At 35.0% G+C, this 18413-nt stretch overlaps 1 protein-coding gene across 8 annotated transcripts in view; it reads left to right on the forward strand.

The window, feature by feature from the left end:
• Positions 1-18413, forward strand: part of LOC115232614 (dystrophin) — a 744226-nt gene that overhangs the window by 186952 nt on the left and 538861 nt on the right. For all 8 annotated transcript variants that reach the window (XM_029802603.2, XM_036512501.1, XM_029802605.2 and 5 more), the window contains 4 exons: positions 4757-4901; positions 12699-12789; positions 13035-13273; positions 17941-18120. In XM_029802603.2, coding sequence (XP_029658463.1) covers positions 4757-4901; positions 12699-12789; positions 13035-13273; positions 17941-18120 — 655 coding nt within the window. The remainder of the gene's footprint in view (positions 1-4756; positions 4902-12698; positions 12790-13034; positions 13274-17940; positions 18121-18413) is intronic.

Below are 18413 nucleotides of genomic sequence, written 5' to 3' on the forward strand. Positions count from 1 at the left end.
GGGGAAAAAACTAAAAGAAGTTGGTAGCTTTTGTTACCTAGGTGACCAAGTCAGTAGTGAATGCTCTGAGAGCATAGCTGTTAGGATAAGAATAGCCTGAGCAAAGTTCAGAGATCTCCTACCTCTGCTGGTTACAAAGGGCCTCTTGCTCAGATTGAAAGGTAGACTGTATGTGTGTGAACAGCCATGCTACATGTCAGTGAAACATGGGTTGTGACTGCTGTGGGCATGTGTAGGCTTGAAAGAAATGAAGCTAGTATGCTCTGTTAATGTGTGATGGCAATATGCATACACGGCAGTGTAAACACCCTGAAAGAAAAGTTGGGCATAAGAAGCATCAGATGTGGTGTGCAGGAGATATGACTGTGCTGGAATGGTCATGTGTTGCATATGGATGAGGGCAGCTGTGTGAAGAAGTGTCACACCCTAACAGTGGAGGGAACCTGTGGAAGAGGTAGATCCAGGAAGACATGGGATGAGGTGATGAAGCACAACCTTTGAACGTGGGGCTTCACAGAGGCAATGACAAGTGACTTGAGACCTTTGGAGAAGATCTGGCAAGCCAAGTGAGATCGTAGCCATGGCCAATGCCAGTGTCACATGACCAGCCCATTTAAAAGTACCCTTCAATTGTCAGGCAATATGCTGTGCTTGAAAAGATCTGTTGAGTCAAGTGAAATCGTTGTCATGGCCAATGCTAGTACAACCTGACTGGCACCAATGCCAGTGGCACTTACAAAGCACCATTCAAGCATGGTTGATACCAGTGCTGCCTGACTGGCCCCCATGGGTAGTGGTTGATGTTAGGAAGGGCATCAAGCTGTAGAAACCTTGCCAGCTCAGATGGGAGCATGGTGCAGCAGCTTCGTGGCTTGCCTGACCTCAATCAAACTGTCCAACCCATGCCAGCATGGAAAGTGGACGTTAAACAATGATAATGATGATGAGTATGAGGGTCCAGTAGAGTAAAATAGGAATTAAAGGGGTCCATAGGCAAAAAAAAATGGTTGAGAACTACTAAGTTAGATAATTATAAACTGTTTCTTAAAGGTAACAGTCATTAAATAATGTGAGACATATATCAGGTGTGGGTTATGTATGCCAAGGAAAATGGCATAATGAGATGAAGTAACCTCCCAACATAACTAAGCAATTTTTCATAAGTTTGTGTTATGTCTGTGATAATTTAGCTTGTTTTTAATTTTATTTTGAGTAACAATTATTGTACCTTGCAGAATTCTGCTCATCTGGCTTCCTAGACTATAGAGTTCAATTTCTTATCCATAAAATGGTTGTATTAGATGCAGGACAATTTTTGGATACATTAAAAATAAAAGTATGCTTTGTATGCTGTTAAATATGGTAACTTTTACCTATATAATTTAGCTTGATAAATGCCTTGCGTGAAACTCAAGACTTAGTCATTTTTATAACTTTACATTTAATAAATATTTGTGTGTATGTATATATGTATATATAGAAGGTTCAACAAATATGTGAATATCTCATTTAAACAGTGTATCTCTAAGTTGACAATGTTGTATCCATAGCTGTAAATTAATATGTTTCTCAAAACTTCCAACATTTTTATATGTAAAGCAACTCATTTTCTCACTTCTAAGTTCAAAGTGTCTTATGTGATGGAAAAGTAACTGATAGTTACTTTAGTATAAAATGGTTAGCATATATGTTATAAGGGTACTAAAAGATGCATGGTTGAAGTCTTGCAGGAAGCCTTTGACCTTTTCTTTCTTCCAAGGGGTTTTTAACCCAATAAATTATAAGCTATTATTTATATAGCTGTGTGGTTAAGAAGTACACTTTGGAATCATGTGATTAGAGGTTCAATCCCACTGCATTGATGTTGTTGGCTGATTTCATCTATTATAGATGTGGATTGACCAATACTTTTGTGATTGAAATTTGTAGAAAGAAACTGAAGAACCCATCATAAGTGTGTACAAGTGAATTTGTATTTTCTCTTGTGTTGTCACGCACAGACAAAAACCTTGCTTGTTTGCAATTCTTCAAAAGACTGTCAGAACTGTCCATTGTTCAATAGGCCTTGCTTAGAAATAGGTGAGGGTTCAGGTCAGGAAGAGCCTCTGGCCATAGGAAAATCTACCTCATTACTGACTCATTTCACCAATGCAAATATGGAAAAGTAGACATTAAAATGATGGAGTGTGTGGTTAAGGAATTTGCTTCCTAATCACATAGTTTCAGGTTCATTCCCACTGCATACCACCTTCTACAACTGTCTTCTATAACCCTGGGTTGATCAAAGCCTTGTGAGTTGATTTGGTAGATGGAAACTGAAAGAACCCTATTGTGTGTGTGTGTGTGTGTGTGTGTTCATTGTACTTACAGTGTGTGTGTGTGTGTGTGAGAGAGAGAGAAGGGATGTGTTCATATCTCCTTTTCTTGACATCATGTTATAGTTGTAAACAAGTGTCGCCATCATACAAGTGAGTGGTGTCCTTCATTTCCAGTCCTCTGCAAAAACATGTCTGACAATGGGGAAATATTACCATGCTTGGAAACAGATAAGGATTACTGACAGAAAGGATATCTGGCTGTAGAAAATCATTCAAAAGTGTGTTTGAATGTTGTCTCCATGTGTTCACATTTTTTATGTTCTCTACATTAAATATATCATCATGAACTTAATGGTTGATTTTTAATTGGATAGTGTTGCTCTGTGATATTATAAACAGTGTGCAAGAATATGCATGATTCTAACCTGTCCCAAAACAAATTGAAAATCCCAATTTTCTTTTTAGTAAACTGGTGTTTTCTTTGCACTTATATCCCTGAAATTGTTTTAGAGCAGTGCTATTAACGCTCTTTCTGTCTGTCTGTTCATCTATCCATCTGAATGAATGAATGAACAAACAAAGCATTTCTCTGTCGTGGCTTTTGGTTGTTCAAGCATGTAATTTGAATGAAATGTGCATAAATTGACCAAAACCAAGTAGATCACATATATGTACAAGTGAGGTCACATTATTTTCCCACCCTTGATCAACAATTGATGTCCCTGATATGTAAAGGAGTGTATTTGTGTGCACTTCTATGTATCTATTGTTTCTTCATCCACCACTTCACTGAATTTGACTTTTTTTGTTGCTGTCTGTCTGTCTGTCTTTTTCTGTGTCACCCTATCTATGCTCTTTTGTGTTAGAAAAGAAATACTGCATAGCAGCTCTATTTGCTAGAAACAGTTGTTAAATCTCCTTCAAATCACAGACAACACAGTCTTAAGAAAAGAAGGACACATTGGATAATATTAACCCTGATAGATCGAAGACTAGATGGTGACACCTGGAACACCATTTATGCATGTAACTTGGGGCTAAACAGCTACAATGTAGTGTGCATGCATCTGAGCAGTTGTTTGAATTGCTAAATATAGCAGCCAAATCTCCCTAAGATCACCCTACCGGCAGATTTGGCTGCTATATTTAGCAATTCAAACAACTGCTCAGATGCAAAAGAGACCGATAAAATAAGTACTGGGCTTACAAAGACTAAGTCCTGGGGTCGATTTGCTCGACTAAAGGCAGTACTCCAGCATGGCCACAGTTACATGAGTGGAACAAGTAAAAGAGTAAACTAGAAATAATTGGCTGAATTTCTTTCAAAATAATGCATTCTACAGTGTTAAAATGAGTAAGTTCATCATATACTAAAACTAATGTTGATATATGCTGTCATTATAATAGTGTGTTCTTGCTATGTGCGAATTGTTATCACATTTACTCCTTGGTTACAGCCGTTTCAACAACATACAGATTAAATAGATCATTTAACAAGCTGAAAAACATGAATATGAGCAATGTGTGTGTGTGTGTGTGTGTGTGTATGCACATGCCTTTCCCACAAAAAATTTACATGCATGCACACACACATACATTAAGTGGAAGGGAATCTGGGAATCCAGACAGAAATTTTCCCACAAAATCATCTGTATCTATATATAGGTGAATTCATGCAAGTTCTTGTATTAAATTATTCATCAAGGTTACAATGAAATGAATATGGAATTTACATTAAAAAATGACTGTTACATAGTCATTGCTCATATACATAAGCACTGATATAGGTATGTATCTGTTTATGTATAATGATATTTATACAAATAGATATTATATGTAGATAAGCATGCTTATATGTATGTCAGTATTTGATTTCTATATGTAATTGCCAAATATAAATTTGTCCTTTAGTTTAAGTGTTACTACAACATGATCTTTTAGCATAAGTCTCAACCTAACCTGTCTTTCACCTTTGTTTACATACTTGCGTGAATGATTTCACTTAAATATTAGAATAACACTTATCTATAATGACAAAATCTGTCTTAAATTTTCAACTGTTATTCATGGATCATATTCTGAATTCCATATCTCACCCAAACGCTTGGTACTGTTAAATATTTTTACTTTATTTTTCCATAGTAATAGTGGAGGGAGCACTTTACTCTGCAAAGGCATGGGGGTAATTGGTGTTTTATGTTGTATCATTGTCTTAGAAATATTTTTCTTGTGGCATAACATAAAGCAATTTTTAGACATGACAGAACATTAAGAGGCAAAAACAAATATGTAAATATGAATTATATTACTGATAAAGATTATAAAATGCATTTCTTAAATATTATTCAAATAAGCTTGGCTTATTTTATGATTATTTCTCTTACTGTATAACAATACTGTTTTACTGGAATTAATCGTAACTACTTTATTAATTTCAGATTACAACAAGTATTAATGGAATTGCAGCATCAACAGTTAGAAGAACTTGATAACTGGCTTTCTGAAATGGAAGAGTCAACACTAAGCCAGCAATTAGTTGGATGTGATTTGGAAAGTATTAAAAATCAAGTTGAGCAACATAAGGTAAAAATATTTAATATATACTGCTATATTATGTATGTACTGTATTTACTTTACTATTAGCTTTTTGAAATAACTATGCTTGCCCTAGAAACCTATAATTAGTAAGTAGTTACTCTCAGTAAATTTACTTGAGAATTAAGGAAGTTGAAATGCATATATGAAAAAGATTTAAAGTGTGTCAGTCTACTGGAATAGAAGCATGCACAATGAATGAGTGGGTGTCAACTAAAGTATACACAGGTACATTGATGGGAAGGCTAATTTGCTCTAAAAAATTATTCATGATTGATGAAGTAAAGTCTTATTGTGTGTTGTGACTCGTATTTGAACAATCTAATCTTTTCATTACGTAAATGAAACAAATGCCTTTTTAAGATCAAACTTATATTAAAAACTTGTTGTAAATCTTCTTTATCAGTTTAATACTAGCAGTACTTTGTCCTGGGTATGACTTCAAACTACATCTGGTAGTGGGGCTCTGGTTCAGGAGTTCCAGGATTTTGATGAGTGTAGAACCACTGTTGTTCCCAGGTCTGCTCTGATCCAGACTAATGGCACCTGTCAGGGTCTCAGCTATGGGTTAATTAGCATGTTGGAAGAAATTTGAAGTACAAATTGTTACTGCCTTGTATGGGTAAAGACTCTTTCAGTTATGACTGACCATGGTGTTGCACTTAGAATGTTCCCCTCCAAGGAACAAGTCCAGGTAAGGTTGTTTATGGAAGACCAGCAGTCACCCATGTATGACAGCCTCCCATCTGCATGCCACTGGTGTTATCCACGGGAAAGGCAGAGGCAGATACAGCTTGGCACCAGTGACATCGCAACTCATCTCTACAGCTGAGTGAACTAGAGCAACATGAGATAAAGTGTTTTGCTTCAAAACACAACACACAGCCTGGTCCAGGAATCAAACTCACTACCTCATGAGTGTGAGCCTGTCGCTCTAACCACTGAGCCAGTACCTTGGGAAAGGAAAAGCCTTGGGGAGTCAACCTTGACAGTAAATCAAAGTGGAATCTCATAAGTGGTGCAGTGCCATCTTTAACATCCTTCTGGCTACTCCAGTGTAGGTGGAGCTCTGCAGTCCTTTAAGACAATTTACCTAGAAGACCTTGCCAGTGTAAAACCTACAGCTTGCTAGTCATTGTGGCTGTCTTAGACTGCTGAGCCACTATGGTCAGATTGCCAAGTCTAAAGAGTTTGATGAAATTGTGCAGACTGACTCTCACTTTAAAACTACTAAGGGCAAGCAGGAAGAAAAGCCCTGCATTATCACAGATCAGTTTACAAGGCCACTCTTCCTCAGGATTTTCAAATATGAAGAAACCGCCATCATCTCTAGCAGAATCTGGAGAAATTTTACAGCTATTTTGAGAACTATAGCGTTAGAAATTTTTAGAGAGGTATGATATATAGTTTCTTTTAAAATTATTTCTTTGCTGAAACATTTGATTACTGAGACATAGGTTGTAACAAAGATGCAGTGTTATAAGGAAATATCTTTGAAAACTATATTCTTTTGTTATTCATTGGCCAGCTTTTATACCTTGTGAGTTGTTATCCTACTATTTTTATGTGTCAGTAAAATCTTCACTATGGAATCATCATCGTCATCATCATCGTTTAGCGTCCACTTTCATTGCTGGCATGGGTTGGACGGTGCAACTGGGGTCTGGGAAGCCAGAAGGCAGCACCAGGCCCAGTCTGATCTGGCAATGTTTCTACGGCTGGATGCCCTTCCTAACGCCAACTACTCCATGAGTGTAGTGGGTGCTTTTTACGTGCCACCAGCACAGGTGCCAGACGAGGCTGGCAAATGGCCACGGTTGGATGGTGCTTTTTACGTGCCACCGGCACAGAGGCCCGTCGAGGCTGGCAAACGGCCACTATCGGATGGTGCTTTTTACGTGCCACCAGCACGGAAGCCAGTTGGGGAATGAAATCAAAAACATGATCTGAATATAACGTTACTCTACTACAGCATGATTTTGTTGGTAAAGTTTTAACAAATATGCTGTTATGCATCCTTACTTTTCATATCAGAGAAAATGCATATGGCTGGACTTGAACCCACAGTCCCAACAAATGTGGTAGTGTAACTTCTTCACTGAGCTGTGGATTTTCTCTCTCTTTCTCTCTCTCTCTCTCTCTCTCTCTCTCTCTCCATATATATATAATTCAAAATATTTATAAGTTAGTAGCCTTGCAAATGTAATAATGTTGTCAATAATCAATTATATCTTCAATTTAATCCCATAGTTTACCAATCAGCTTTGATAAAAAAAAAGTATCAGGCATGTATAGAGAACAATTCAATAGATTATACTCCTCCCCAATATATAAGAAAGTTTATCAACATTGTTGTATCATCCTAAAACTGGATACCTGGATATGTGTGTGTTACATTATGGTAGTGACAGCTAGTAATTTACTCCAGCACCATCATACTTTCATTTTTCTATACTGGCTTGGTTGGCATATAGGAATTTGTTTGAGAACTGAGGCTTGATAGGCACCAATCTTTATGCTGAACATTTTGCTAACTCTCACCTTGCTGATCACGTTTCTGAATGTGATTTGCATGGTTCTCACAAGTCATTCAGCTATCTTTGTTTTGTTTTTGTTTTTGTTTTTTAGAAATACCTAGATTACAATGTGAAACTTTGTTAAAGCCTTCTTCAGATCAACAAATGCTAGGGAGACTTGTTTATACATAGCTCTGTACTTCTGTAGTTATTCTCCTTAGGAAGAGCATACTGATGATACCTTGTTCTGACAAACCTGAATTGCATCTTCTTTACTCCTGTAGCAGTTGATAATGATATTGCTATTCCAGTCATTGCGTGTGGTGCCTTCCTGGGTTCTCTCATTGATTATATAGGTGACTAACCTGTGACTTCACCAAATTTTCAACCTCACAGTAAATATTCTTGATGGTCTAGCTACCTTTTTATCCCTAATTGTATTTTTGACTGCAAAGCTGTCAACTTTAGTGGCACTTCTCCCTAACAATGTGTCAGTTTTCTCTAGTACTCTCATACTTCTTACATATCTGATCCTCACATTACAGAATATGTGCAAATCTCTTTCAGTTTTTCTCCTTGCTAAGTGTACCTAATATCTAGCTTCTCTTCCAGCTATTTCATATATTCTTTGCTCTTAGCCTTTAATCTTGATTTCTCTAATGGTGTGTAGTTAATTTTGAATTGTCATTTTTTCATTTAAAAAAAAAAACAAAATAATAACTTCATCCATAAAGCTTGCTTCAGCTTCAGTTCTTTAATAATCCTTAATAATTATTATGAATGTATTAATATAAAGTTAGAATGGTTCACTGAAGGATTTCAATCTGTGTCTGAAATAAATCTTCATTGTTTTATTTTGGGTCAGATAAAATTCATTGCAGCAGATTTTCTAAGGCTGATTGCTCTTCATGTTGCTAACCCTAACTTATTTCCAAGTAAGGTTATATTTTCCGTAATTCTTCAGTCATGAACAACACATGCAAACAAATTACACGACTTGTATGACAGTGCTACTCATTTACAACTACTGCACTATGTCAAGACAAGGAGACATAAACATATACATATTACACACACACACACACACACACACTCTTCCATGCACACATGAGTTACTTTCAGTTTCCACCTACCAATTCCACTTTGCTTGGCTTGGTGATATTAAAGACACTTGGACAAGGTATCTTGCAGTGGGACTGAACCTAAATCCAAATGCCTGTAAAGCAAATGTATGAATTTTAGAAACATTTTCTTGAATATTTATATTTATTGGTAACTACTAATCTGTATCAACATTATGATCTCACTATTAAAATCTTTTGCTGTACATATTGAATTCATTTATTTGATGGAGTAGATATTTTAAGATCTGAGATATATTGAATTTTGCATCTGCTGTATTATGATATAAGTATGTTTAACTGATGAATAAGCTTGTTCATAACTTTGTTTTGTGTCATATTTTATGTTTTATTTTCCTGTTTCCAAATTGCTAAATTGTCATATTTTGTTAAATGTTGTTTTGATTTAGTAGGCATTTATTTTATATTAATGACTTCCACATTAATAAAATGAATCCCCAACTACTTAGGTGTAGAAAATATATCTAAATCTTTTTTTTTTCCTGTTAATTTTCTCTATCTGCCTGCCCTCTATATTGTAGGCCCATTTTATTTATAATTAGCATTTCCTCTAATTGCAGATTCTTCTATCATATCATCTCCTAACTATCCATTCTCTTATATCTTATTAGTTTTCCTTTTCTTTTTTTCTTCCACTGTTCTATGGCATCTCATCCTGTTCTCTCATAATTTCAATTACTTTTTCTTTTCCTATCTTTTCTCTCTCTTTTTTTTTGTTTTTGTCTGTCTCTGTGCTATCTCTTATCCTCTTGTAACTGCTTTTTTCCCCCTTTCCCAGAATCTTGCAAAGTTTCTAACTTTGTCATGTGCACTTATAACCTTCCCTCTCATCAACCCTATTCCCTCCTATTATCTATTAACCTAACTTCTTTGTCCTATATCAGCTTCCTTCTCCCTACCTCTTTCTCCTTCTTTGCCTCAAATAGTTTCAATCTTTATTATTCCTGTAACCTCACCTCTCCATTGTTTTTTCCTTTGCCTTTTCATTGTTTTACAACTTCACTGTTTCTCTTTTTCTCTTACTCTCACACTTTTTCATTTTGTTCTTGCTACACATCCCAGCATTTCATTTTCCTTTCTTGTCTTTGATAAGCTCTGTTTCTTACCTCAAATTTTATATTACTATAACTTCTTATTCGAGCAAGGGGTGATTACTAGGTAGAGATATTCTCTTAGTAGAAAGGTTTCATAAGTGTCATAAAAATAATTTCTGATTCCTCTAGAAGATAAAGTTTGGCATCTGTCTCCCTCTGCTATCCTCCAATTTGTTTCTGATTTTCCATTAAATTGGAAAATACATTTTGTAAATGATAAAAATCATGTCAGATTTAAGTGGCTAAACACTTTGCAAATATATCTGAAAAGAATTATTTTTCTAAATTTGGCATAAAGGTCTCTTGCTTACTATATAAACTGTTAGCTGATATTTCATCTGTTCATTGTTAACAACTGTAGGTCACTTATTTTCTCTGACATTTCTTTGCAGACACAAATACCAAAAGCAGTTAACATGATCTGCCTTCTCTGCTTGCATAAATTAACACTTAGTTCAAAATGACTTTGAACTTACTGTCATTGCATTTATAATTTTTATTGTTATCTATTTATTATTATTTTCACGATAAAAGATTTCCACCCACCCATTCAGAATTTGATATGGTCATTTGCCATTTTTTTTCTTTCTTCAATAGGACTACTAATCAGATAAACAGATAAAAGTTACTAATTTATAAGAACGAAGATATTCTGTATTTACAGTTGAAATGCTGCAATTTTTTTTCTATTTAGTTTTATTCAAGTTGTATTTGTGTTGTTAATTAAGATATGGTGAATCTTGGGATAGAGTTTCAGATTGATATAACCTTTCTAAATTAGACAATTATTTATATCTTAATGGTAAACATTGTCTTGACACTAGTAGTGATGACAAAAAAACTTGGTGGCTGCTTTTCAAGCTTTAGTCAACTCAGTTGTTTAGTTATAGTTCAGAATATCATATTGTTGTATATGTTATTACTATGGCCACTTGTAATATTCAGTTCTGGTTGTAAGTATGGAAACACATATGCACATTAAATAATAGTATTATTACATTCTTCCCTTTCAGAATATCTTTTACCAGTATCATACAGTTTTATGGGAATACTTTCACCCATATTGATTGAAAGGTTTGAATATAAGACTGGATCTCCTTAATTCCCATGGAGCTGTTGTCTCATCCTCCTCCACATCATATCTTCTTTATCATTTGGTGCCTAGCACTGTCAGGGTTCTTATATTTTGTTCTACAATAGGAGAGGTAGGGATTGTCTGGTCTTCAGGATAAAGTAGCAAGTCATGAACAGAAACACTAGATACCTGTCCATCTAGAGACTTGATGTTTGCATAAGTTATATTACTATCAAGAAGTTCAACTTGATTTACTAATGGTTTGTCCTTATCGCTCATAAATTTCCTTAGGAGTATTTAGCTAGGAGAGCAGTGAATTTCCATAGGAAGAGCTGCATTGAAAAGCAAAGAAACATTCATGGGATGTAGCAATTGATGCTGTAAACAACAGTAATCTTAGGGAGAAGAGTACCCAAAAAAGCACCAATTCCCAACACTTTTCTAAAGGTACCTTCATATGGTACCTTTGAATCTTTCTGCTTGTTTGTTCTCAATAGAGTAATACAAATTAGTATGAATTGATGCAAGTCAACTCTGGGAGAGATAATATTTTAAATCCTTAGACATGAAAGAAGTGCCTTGATCAGAGTATATATATTTTGGCAGCCCTCAAAAGTTGAACAAGAGATCCAGACATCTGATCACCATGTCCTAATATGAATATTGAGGCATGATAAAACAACAAAGAAACTATCCTAAGTAAACATGTATTATATAAAACACTAAGCAAAGGTGCCTTGACGTTCATAATAAGCTGTTCCAGAAGCTTTGTATTTTGATAAGTGTACCTTAAAGAAAGCAATAGAACTGAAAATTTGGTTGAGCCTAGATCCCACAAAAAGTGAAGGTCTTCCTCAAATCCTTTGTAGATGACAAACTATTGTTGATGTTAGCAAGCATGGAAGTAATAAAAACTGGGCCAGTGTATGCTTGAGCAAATGTATCAGAGATCACACTCTTGTTACTAAGATGATATTTCATTGTTACACTATCTCTGTCTGTCTGTCTTCCCCCCCTCTCTCTCTCTCTATACAGTGGCACTATTCTATGCTGCCTGTGTGATTAAACATGGCTGTTGGGTATTGACATCGGTCATTCACTCATCATTGGTATCCATGGCTGTAGCTAGGGTAAATGGCACTCAGGGCAAGCATCAGAATTGCACTCCTATCACCACCACCACCAAAAAGTGGAAACTTGCATAGAAAAATGGATAACTGGTTTTAAAAAATTGCATGGTGATAAGCAAAACAAACCATGTCTGAAAAGGTTTTTAATTTTTTTTTAATGGCTAAATTAGAAAATGATCTTGGCCAAAATTTCCCCCCTCCCCACCTCAAAATAGCACCTAGAGCATGTGCCCTGCTTGTCCCACCTAGCTACATCCCTTTTGGTATCAGTTATGCTCTCACTTCTATCCCCTCTCCTGCTGGTACCATGATAAAATGCACTCAGTGCACTCTGTTTTAGTGTGAGGGCAAGAAGTCTCTTTAGTCTTATTGTAAACACGGCAACCTCCCTAACATTGGTGCCACAAAAAATGTACCCAGTATATTTTGTCAAGTGGTTGCTAATAAGAAGAGCATTGTAGCTGTAGAAATCACACCAAAATCAAAATTTATGAGGGAGATGTGCTCCAATCCATCGAGGGATGCAGCAGCAACCTGTCTAGCCTATGCCAGCATAGAAAACAGATAGAGGATGATGATGTACTGAGGACAAGATGATTGACTAAACTCTTGAGTGAAACCATTAAAAGAAAGGAGTAGTGTATACAAATTTCATTTTATAAATTCTCAGTGTTAACCGGATTTCTGTTAGTGTTCAGTTGAAGATTGGGAGGTGGGGAGAAGAAAGAGCTTGATTTCAAATGGTAGAATGTGTTTTTGATTATGGAATTTTAATACAATACATCATTTATGCTGAATTCTATTGATTTTTGAAATCTTGTATTGCAGAAAGTGCAACATTCTGTTGAACAAAAGCAGAAACTAGTTGATTCCCTTCATAATATGGTTGTTGTTGTGGATGATTCCAGTTCTGAAACAGGTAGGTGAATTATGTATTCTGAAACGTTTTTTTTAAAGTTTCTTAAATTAGAAACTTTGAAGCTGTTAGCAAGGGTTGGTATTTTGATTTAGGTCTTGTGTTTTTCTTGGACAGAATTCCTTAAGTATAAAGGGATTGATTTGATCTTTGACTAACTGTTTAAGTTTCATTCTTCATTGTTGGAAGTTTAAAAAAATTACATAAAGGTAATATAATGAAAAGTGTTTTCTTCTGTGACTTTATAGCTTGTGAAGCTCTTGGACATCAACTTGAAAAACTTGTCAAACGTTGGGATGATGTGTGTAGATTAACTGAACAGAGGCGGTTATTACTACAAGATGTCTTATTAAAATGGCAGTTTTATTCTGATGGATTAAAAGCATTTTGTAACTGGCTTGATTGTCAAGAAGAAAAACTTGTAAAAATGCGTAAAGCTACTCTGAAAGATCCAGCTGAAGTTTCTGAACAAGTAAAAAATTTGAAGGTATGGAAGTTTAATTATTACAGTTTCAGTTTTATCTTCATTTATTTTTAAATGATTTCAATATTGTAGTGTATTTTGTGTATTATTATCATGTTTTGTTTAGGATGCATTACACTTAATAAATAATCTCTTAAGATTATAATTCTTTTGACAATTAACCTCAACTTGAGAATGAAATAATTTTCAGTTTTCTCATTCACACTAAATTTTGATTGCTTTTATCTATGATCACCATTAAATGACTGCTCGTTGAAATGTATGTATGTTCTTATTGAAAAATCTTTTATTGTTAATAATTTGTAAAATTATAATCTTAGTTACAACACCTGAGATATTTAATTAGGATTGTGTTGGTTTGGCTGCCAGCATCATTTTCTGTTTAAATTGATTTCATATTCAGTGTAGTGAATGGGCTAATGAATGATGTGAAAATCATTTTCGCTATAAATCAATAAATAAAGAGTGAGTAGCAATTAAAGTTTGAGATTTTTGGGTAATTTTAGCTAATCATAAGTCACAGACACATTCATGCCTTTTTCCATAGTAACAAGTCAAACATGAGAACTCTTTTGTCAGCAAGAAAGCATGTGTTGACAAATATATTCTACATAATGCCATGTGCTTTGACACTGTGATCTGTTGCTTGTACCCTGGTTATGACATGTGCTAAAAATAACAGCTGAATATGCCTTAAATTACACACCCCCTTCCCCACCAATTGAAATTTTATTTGTATAATCATATGAATTCACAAAACTTTTCTGAAAGTTTTAAAAAAGTTATGCGCGGTTATGTCATGCGTTAAACAGAATTTGATCTGTTTACAATTTCATATAAAAACACGTGCTATTTTCAGAATGTTGACAACATGTACAGTCATGCACAAAATGACAGCTTCCAAATCCTGATTCCTGACAGGGTGAAAATGATCAAACTTTAAATCTCCATAACTTTTTAAAAACATATTTCTGAAAAAAGTTAAAATGCTCCAGCAATTCAGCTTGGAAAGTTTATTAATATTCCATTCAATAAACTTTAATATTTGAAATGCTGTAAGTCAAACCAACTAGATCCTTTAATTAAAGTACCTTATTGTTTAAAAATAATCTTTACATCAAAATTGAAAGAACACATTTCTTCAATCAGACTCATAAATTTAGATCTAAATGAAATATCTAAAAATAGATTTTCTTTGTAATAAGATTTTATAAAAGAATGCAGAAACTACTTTGACTATATCTTATATCTATACAAACAAGTTTTGTTACTTAAGTTATTCAAATAACTATTGTCACTATGATTTTGTTACCAGACTAATTTCAAATATTAGATAGAATGAATGAAACACTTTCAGTTGGATTCTTAACATGCAACCATGTTGTTCTATTGACTACTTAAAGTAAGTAATGGGAAAACAAAAGTAAATGAACTCTGCAGAAGAGTGACATTGAACAACCATGTCATTAAAACTTTATCTTTCTTTGAACTTCTACTGAATCTATTTATAGACTAGTGATCTTGCTTGTAGTGTCAGCCACTAACTACTAACAAAATCTTTGTCTTCCTCTGTCTACCCCTCTCCTCCATACACTACTAGTGGATTGCTGTCTGGGTGAAATGGACACTATTGTAGAAAGCAATGGGACTACACACACCTTTTTGCCTTTTGGTCTATTGCTCACCTTTCTTCTTAAGTAGTTCTGTTTTAAATGGCTTAGAGCTCATACTTCCCTGGTTTTTAAGGGTAGTAGGTACATCATGCTGCTTAGTTTACCATCACCAGCTAGCCTCCAGGTGCATTTGACAGATTGCTGTGTTGCGAGCTTTCAGACCAGGTTTCTCAATGCACCTTTAAAGTTCAAGGTGTCGAAATTAGAACATCAATGTTCCATTCTCCAACATCTATGAACTTCATTTTATCTTTGATCTTATCCATCATCTTTTACTAACACAGAAATCTCTCTGAAGTACAAACTTTTTAACCTTCTATTCATAATTTATATGCTACATTCTTTATTGAAATTTCACTTTGCAATGTGGTGTCTCTACTTATGTAGATGCTGTTCTCCCTGTTACTCATCTTTCTCACCTGGATACCTGCAATAATGACTTCCATTTACTCTGCCTTAAAGTTTTCCTTTTTCATTCTCCCAAATATATTCTCTTCTGCTGCTACTCTTTAGAACGCTAAACTAATGCCACCATTTCAACCATAACTCCTCCTGCACTGAGGATATATATACCTCACTTCAACCCTTTCCAAAGTCATTGTTCTCAATACTTACAAGTCCTATTGGCTCTTACTTTTATTGCATACTGATGCCACTAATGTAGAAACTAAATCTTTTGCATTTCTCAATTTGAGCCATGAATGATTCCTCCTAGCATCATAGAGTCCTCAAGCTCACCCTTATTTTAAACTGCAGCAGTTCTGCTTAGCTTCTTGCCAACATTGTAAGAGCTTCTTTTCCTCCAACCATGATTTATTTATGAGTAATAAAGTTGCAGTGAAAGCCTTCACCTTTACCATCTGCTTTGCATCCAACTCCACTCTACTTACACTTGTTAAAATCTTCCTCAAATCTATCTCCTTCCACTTCACAAGTCTCACCATCTTGCATACATATATGCCTAGTGTAAAGTACCTCCGGTTACAGCAAGGCCATCAGCCATGGTAACATTCTTCCATAACTAAAATAATGCACCTTGGAACATGTATGTTCATCATATTCTTCAGTCTGTCTCTCTTCTACCAGGATATGCTCTGATCTCTAGAAGCACACTATAGTGCCTCTCTTTTTAAAGAAAAGCACCTTTTCTTATGTCAGCTATTGTCTATCATACTTACTTCCAATATTTAAAGGCAATGAAGACAACCTTCGACGAAAGCATTTTCCAACACCTTGAATCTCTCTCTTTAATGACTTAGTATGGCTTCTGTAAAGTCAGATCGACTGAAAAACCTATTCTCTGTTACTCACCAAAGGAACTTGCTCTGGAGAAATTTGGTGAAAGCAATACTTTTACCCTCAACACCAGCAAAGCTATCGACCTAGTCTAGTATGCAGATCTTATGAACTTCATCTGCCTCTCAACTCTTGGATTGGTAGTTTCCCCATCATATTCGTTTCTCTATTCCACGCTCTAGCAACTCTCGTGTGACCCAGGGTTTGATATTGTGCCCCACTCTCTGCATACCTAGGGCCCATCTTTGTACTCATGGCTATTTTGAATAGACAATTGTTGTCATTTATTGCATAAGGTGAACAGCCAAGGGCAAATTTGAGTTCATCTAACCACAGAAAGATGCTGCTGCTAGGTTTCAGTCAGCAGCAGAAGTCAGAGTAATCTGTAAGTGCTAAGAGTTTGTTGTTATGGGGAATGACAATATACAGGGATTTCTTGTCAATAATGAACAGGAGTCGCAAGAGTCTAGGATGAAAGAAAAAGGTGAAAAGATTAGAGGCATAGTTAGATTCTTTGCTGTGTAAGATCAGGGAGAGTGATGTTTAGTATGCATTGATTGAACAATATGGAACAGAAGTGAACAAACATTGAAGGCGAGTGTGTATTAATGAGTGGAAATTTTATTTGGGGCACATAGTACAGCTAGTGCATTATGTACTTGGAAGGTATGAGAATATATTTTATATCAACCAGGTAATTGTCAGAGTTTGGGAAACATATGAAGGACGGGTAAGGAAATGAAAAACCATGGGGATAACATTCAGACAGAGACAGGATACAAGAAAATGTGAATGTAAAACCATATTTTTGTGCAGATATGAGAATAGTATAAGTCTACAGGACCAGTGTTCGAAGGCAAAAGAAAAAGACTGTGTCATTCTTATTGAACTTTTCAAGATTGGGCATAGAGGTATTTGAAGAATTTCAGAATTATAACTTGGTGTTGCAAGATAAATATATTGGGAGTACTGAAAGGGAATTTTCTTTCCTATTAGTGTAGAAGAGGAAACATCAGTGTAGGGATCCTCAAAGTGGTGGATAGGAATACAACCTCTGGATACAGTTATTAGTGGTAGAAGTGGAAATAAGACTAAGAGGCCAAACCTAGGGTGTTCTTTGGCAAGATATAACATCTGATAGATATTTAGCTTAGGGTTACATATAGTATTTGGAAACAGCATTGTAGGTGTGCTGCTTTTATAAAATAGTCAACTGCTGGTCAATAGTGATGTTCACATGATGCTGGGCAGAAGAATGTTTGTGGGATCAAAGATCACCAAAATGTATTGCTGCTAACATCTATAAACCTGAAGATTTGAATGAATAAACTGAGCAAGTTCAACCAGATGAACATGAGTTGCAAATAGAGAATAAGGGAAGAGAAGGGAGAAGTAAAAAAAATATCTTCTATGGTTGGGTATTACTGGTGAATATATTATTCCTCCGAGGTGCACTACCAGCAAAATTGATGAGATTATCACTGCTGGAACACCCTTAGTCATAGATTTGTATGATTTAAGTTGACCTAGAGCAAACCTTCTTTAGGTTTTATAATTTTTTTCTATTTTTTGTTATTCAAGTAGTGGGGACTGATTATGAGAATTTATGAAGCTATCTTGGACATTGTAAAACATGTTTAAAAAAAATTGTCTGGTTTCTAACTTACACTGAGTAAAATTCCAGTTGTTTTATCACTTTAGGCCATTGAAAAAGAAATGGAAGTACAAGTACGGTCTTTTGATGAACTATATGAGTGTGGTCAGCAAATTGTCCAGAATCTAGAGGATAAAGAAGCTGTTCAACGTATAAGTGCTGAACTTGAAGATGTACAAGAGCGATGGGAAAATCTGGTTCAGAATATGGGAACACAGAGCCAAGAGGTAACATCAAAATTATATAAATTTTACTTTTTACTTTTTAATTCTAAGCTAATATTAGATGTTTATAAATTATGAAGATATTTGTTAAATATTGAAATGAATTAAAACGTTTCCATTACAAAATACTCTATAAAGTCCTAGAAATTTAAGATTACTAATTTTGAAATCATTTGAGTGGCAGTTTTTGAAATTTGTTTAGCCATTTTGTCAGTCATTTCTCTAATTTTTTTCCCTGCTGCAAATTATTTATGAATAGCTTTTGTTTGTTTGATTTTACTAAGAAATTTATTACT

This window comes from Octopus sinensis, linkage group LG2 (genome assembly GCF_006345805.1).
Source record: "Octopus sinensis linkage group LG2, ASM634580v1, whole genome shotgun sequence".
Classification (NCBI taxonomy): Eukaryota; Metazoa; Mollusca; class Cephalopoda; order Octopoda; family Octopodidae; genus Octopus; species Octopus sinensis.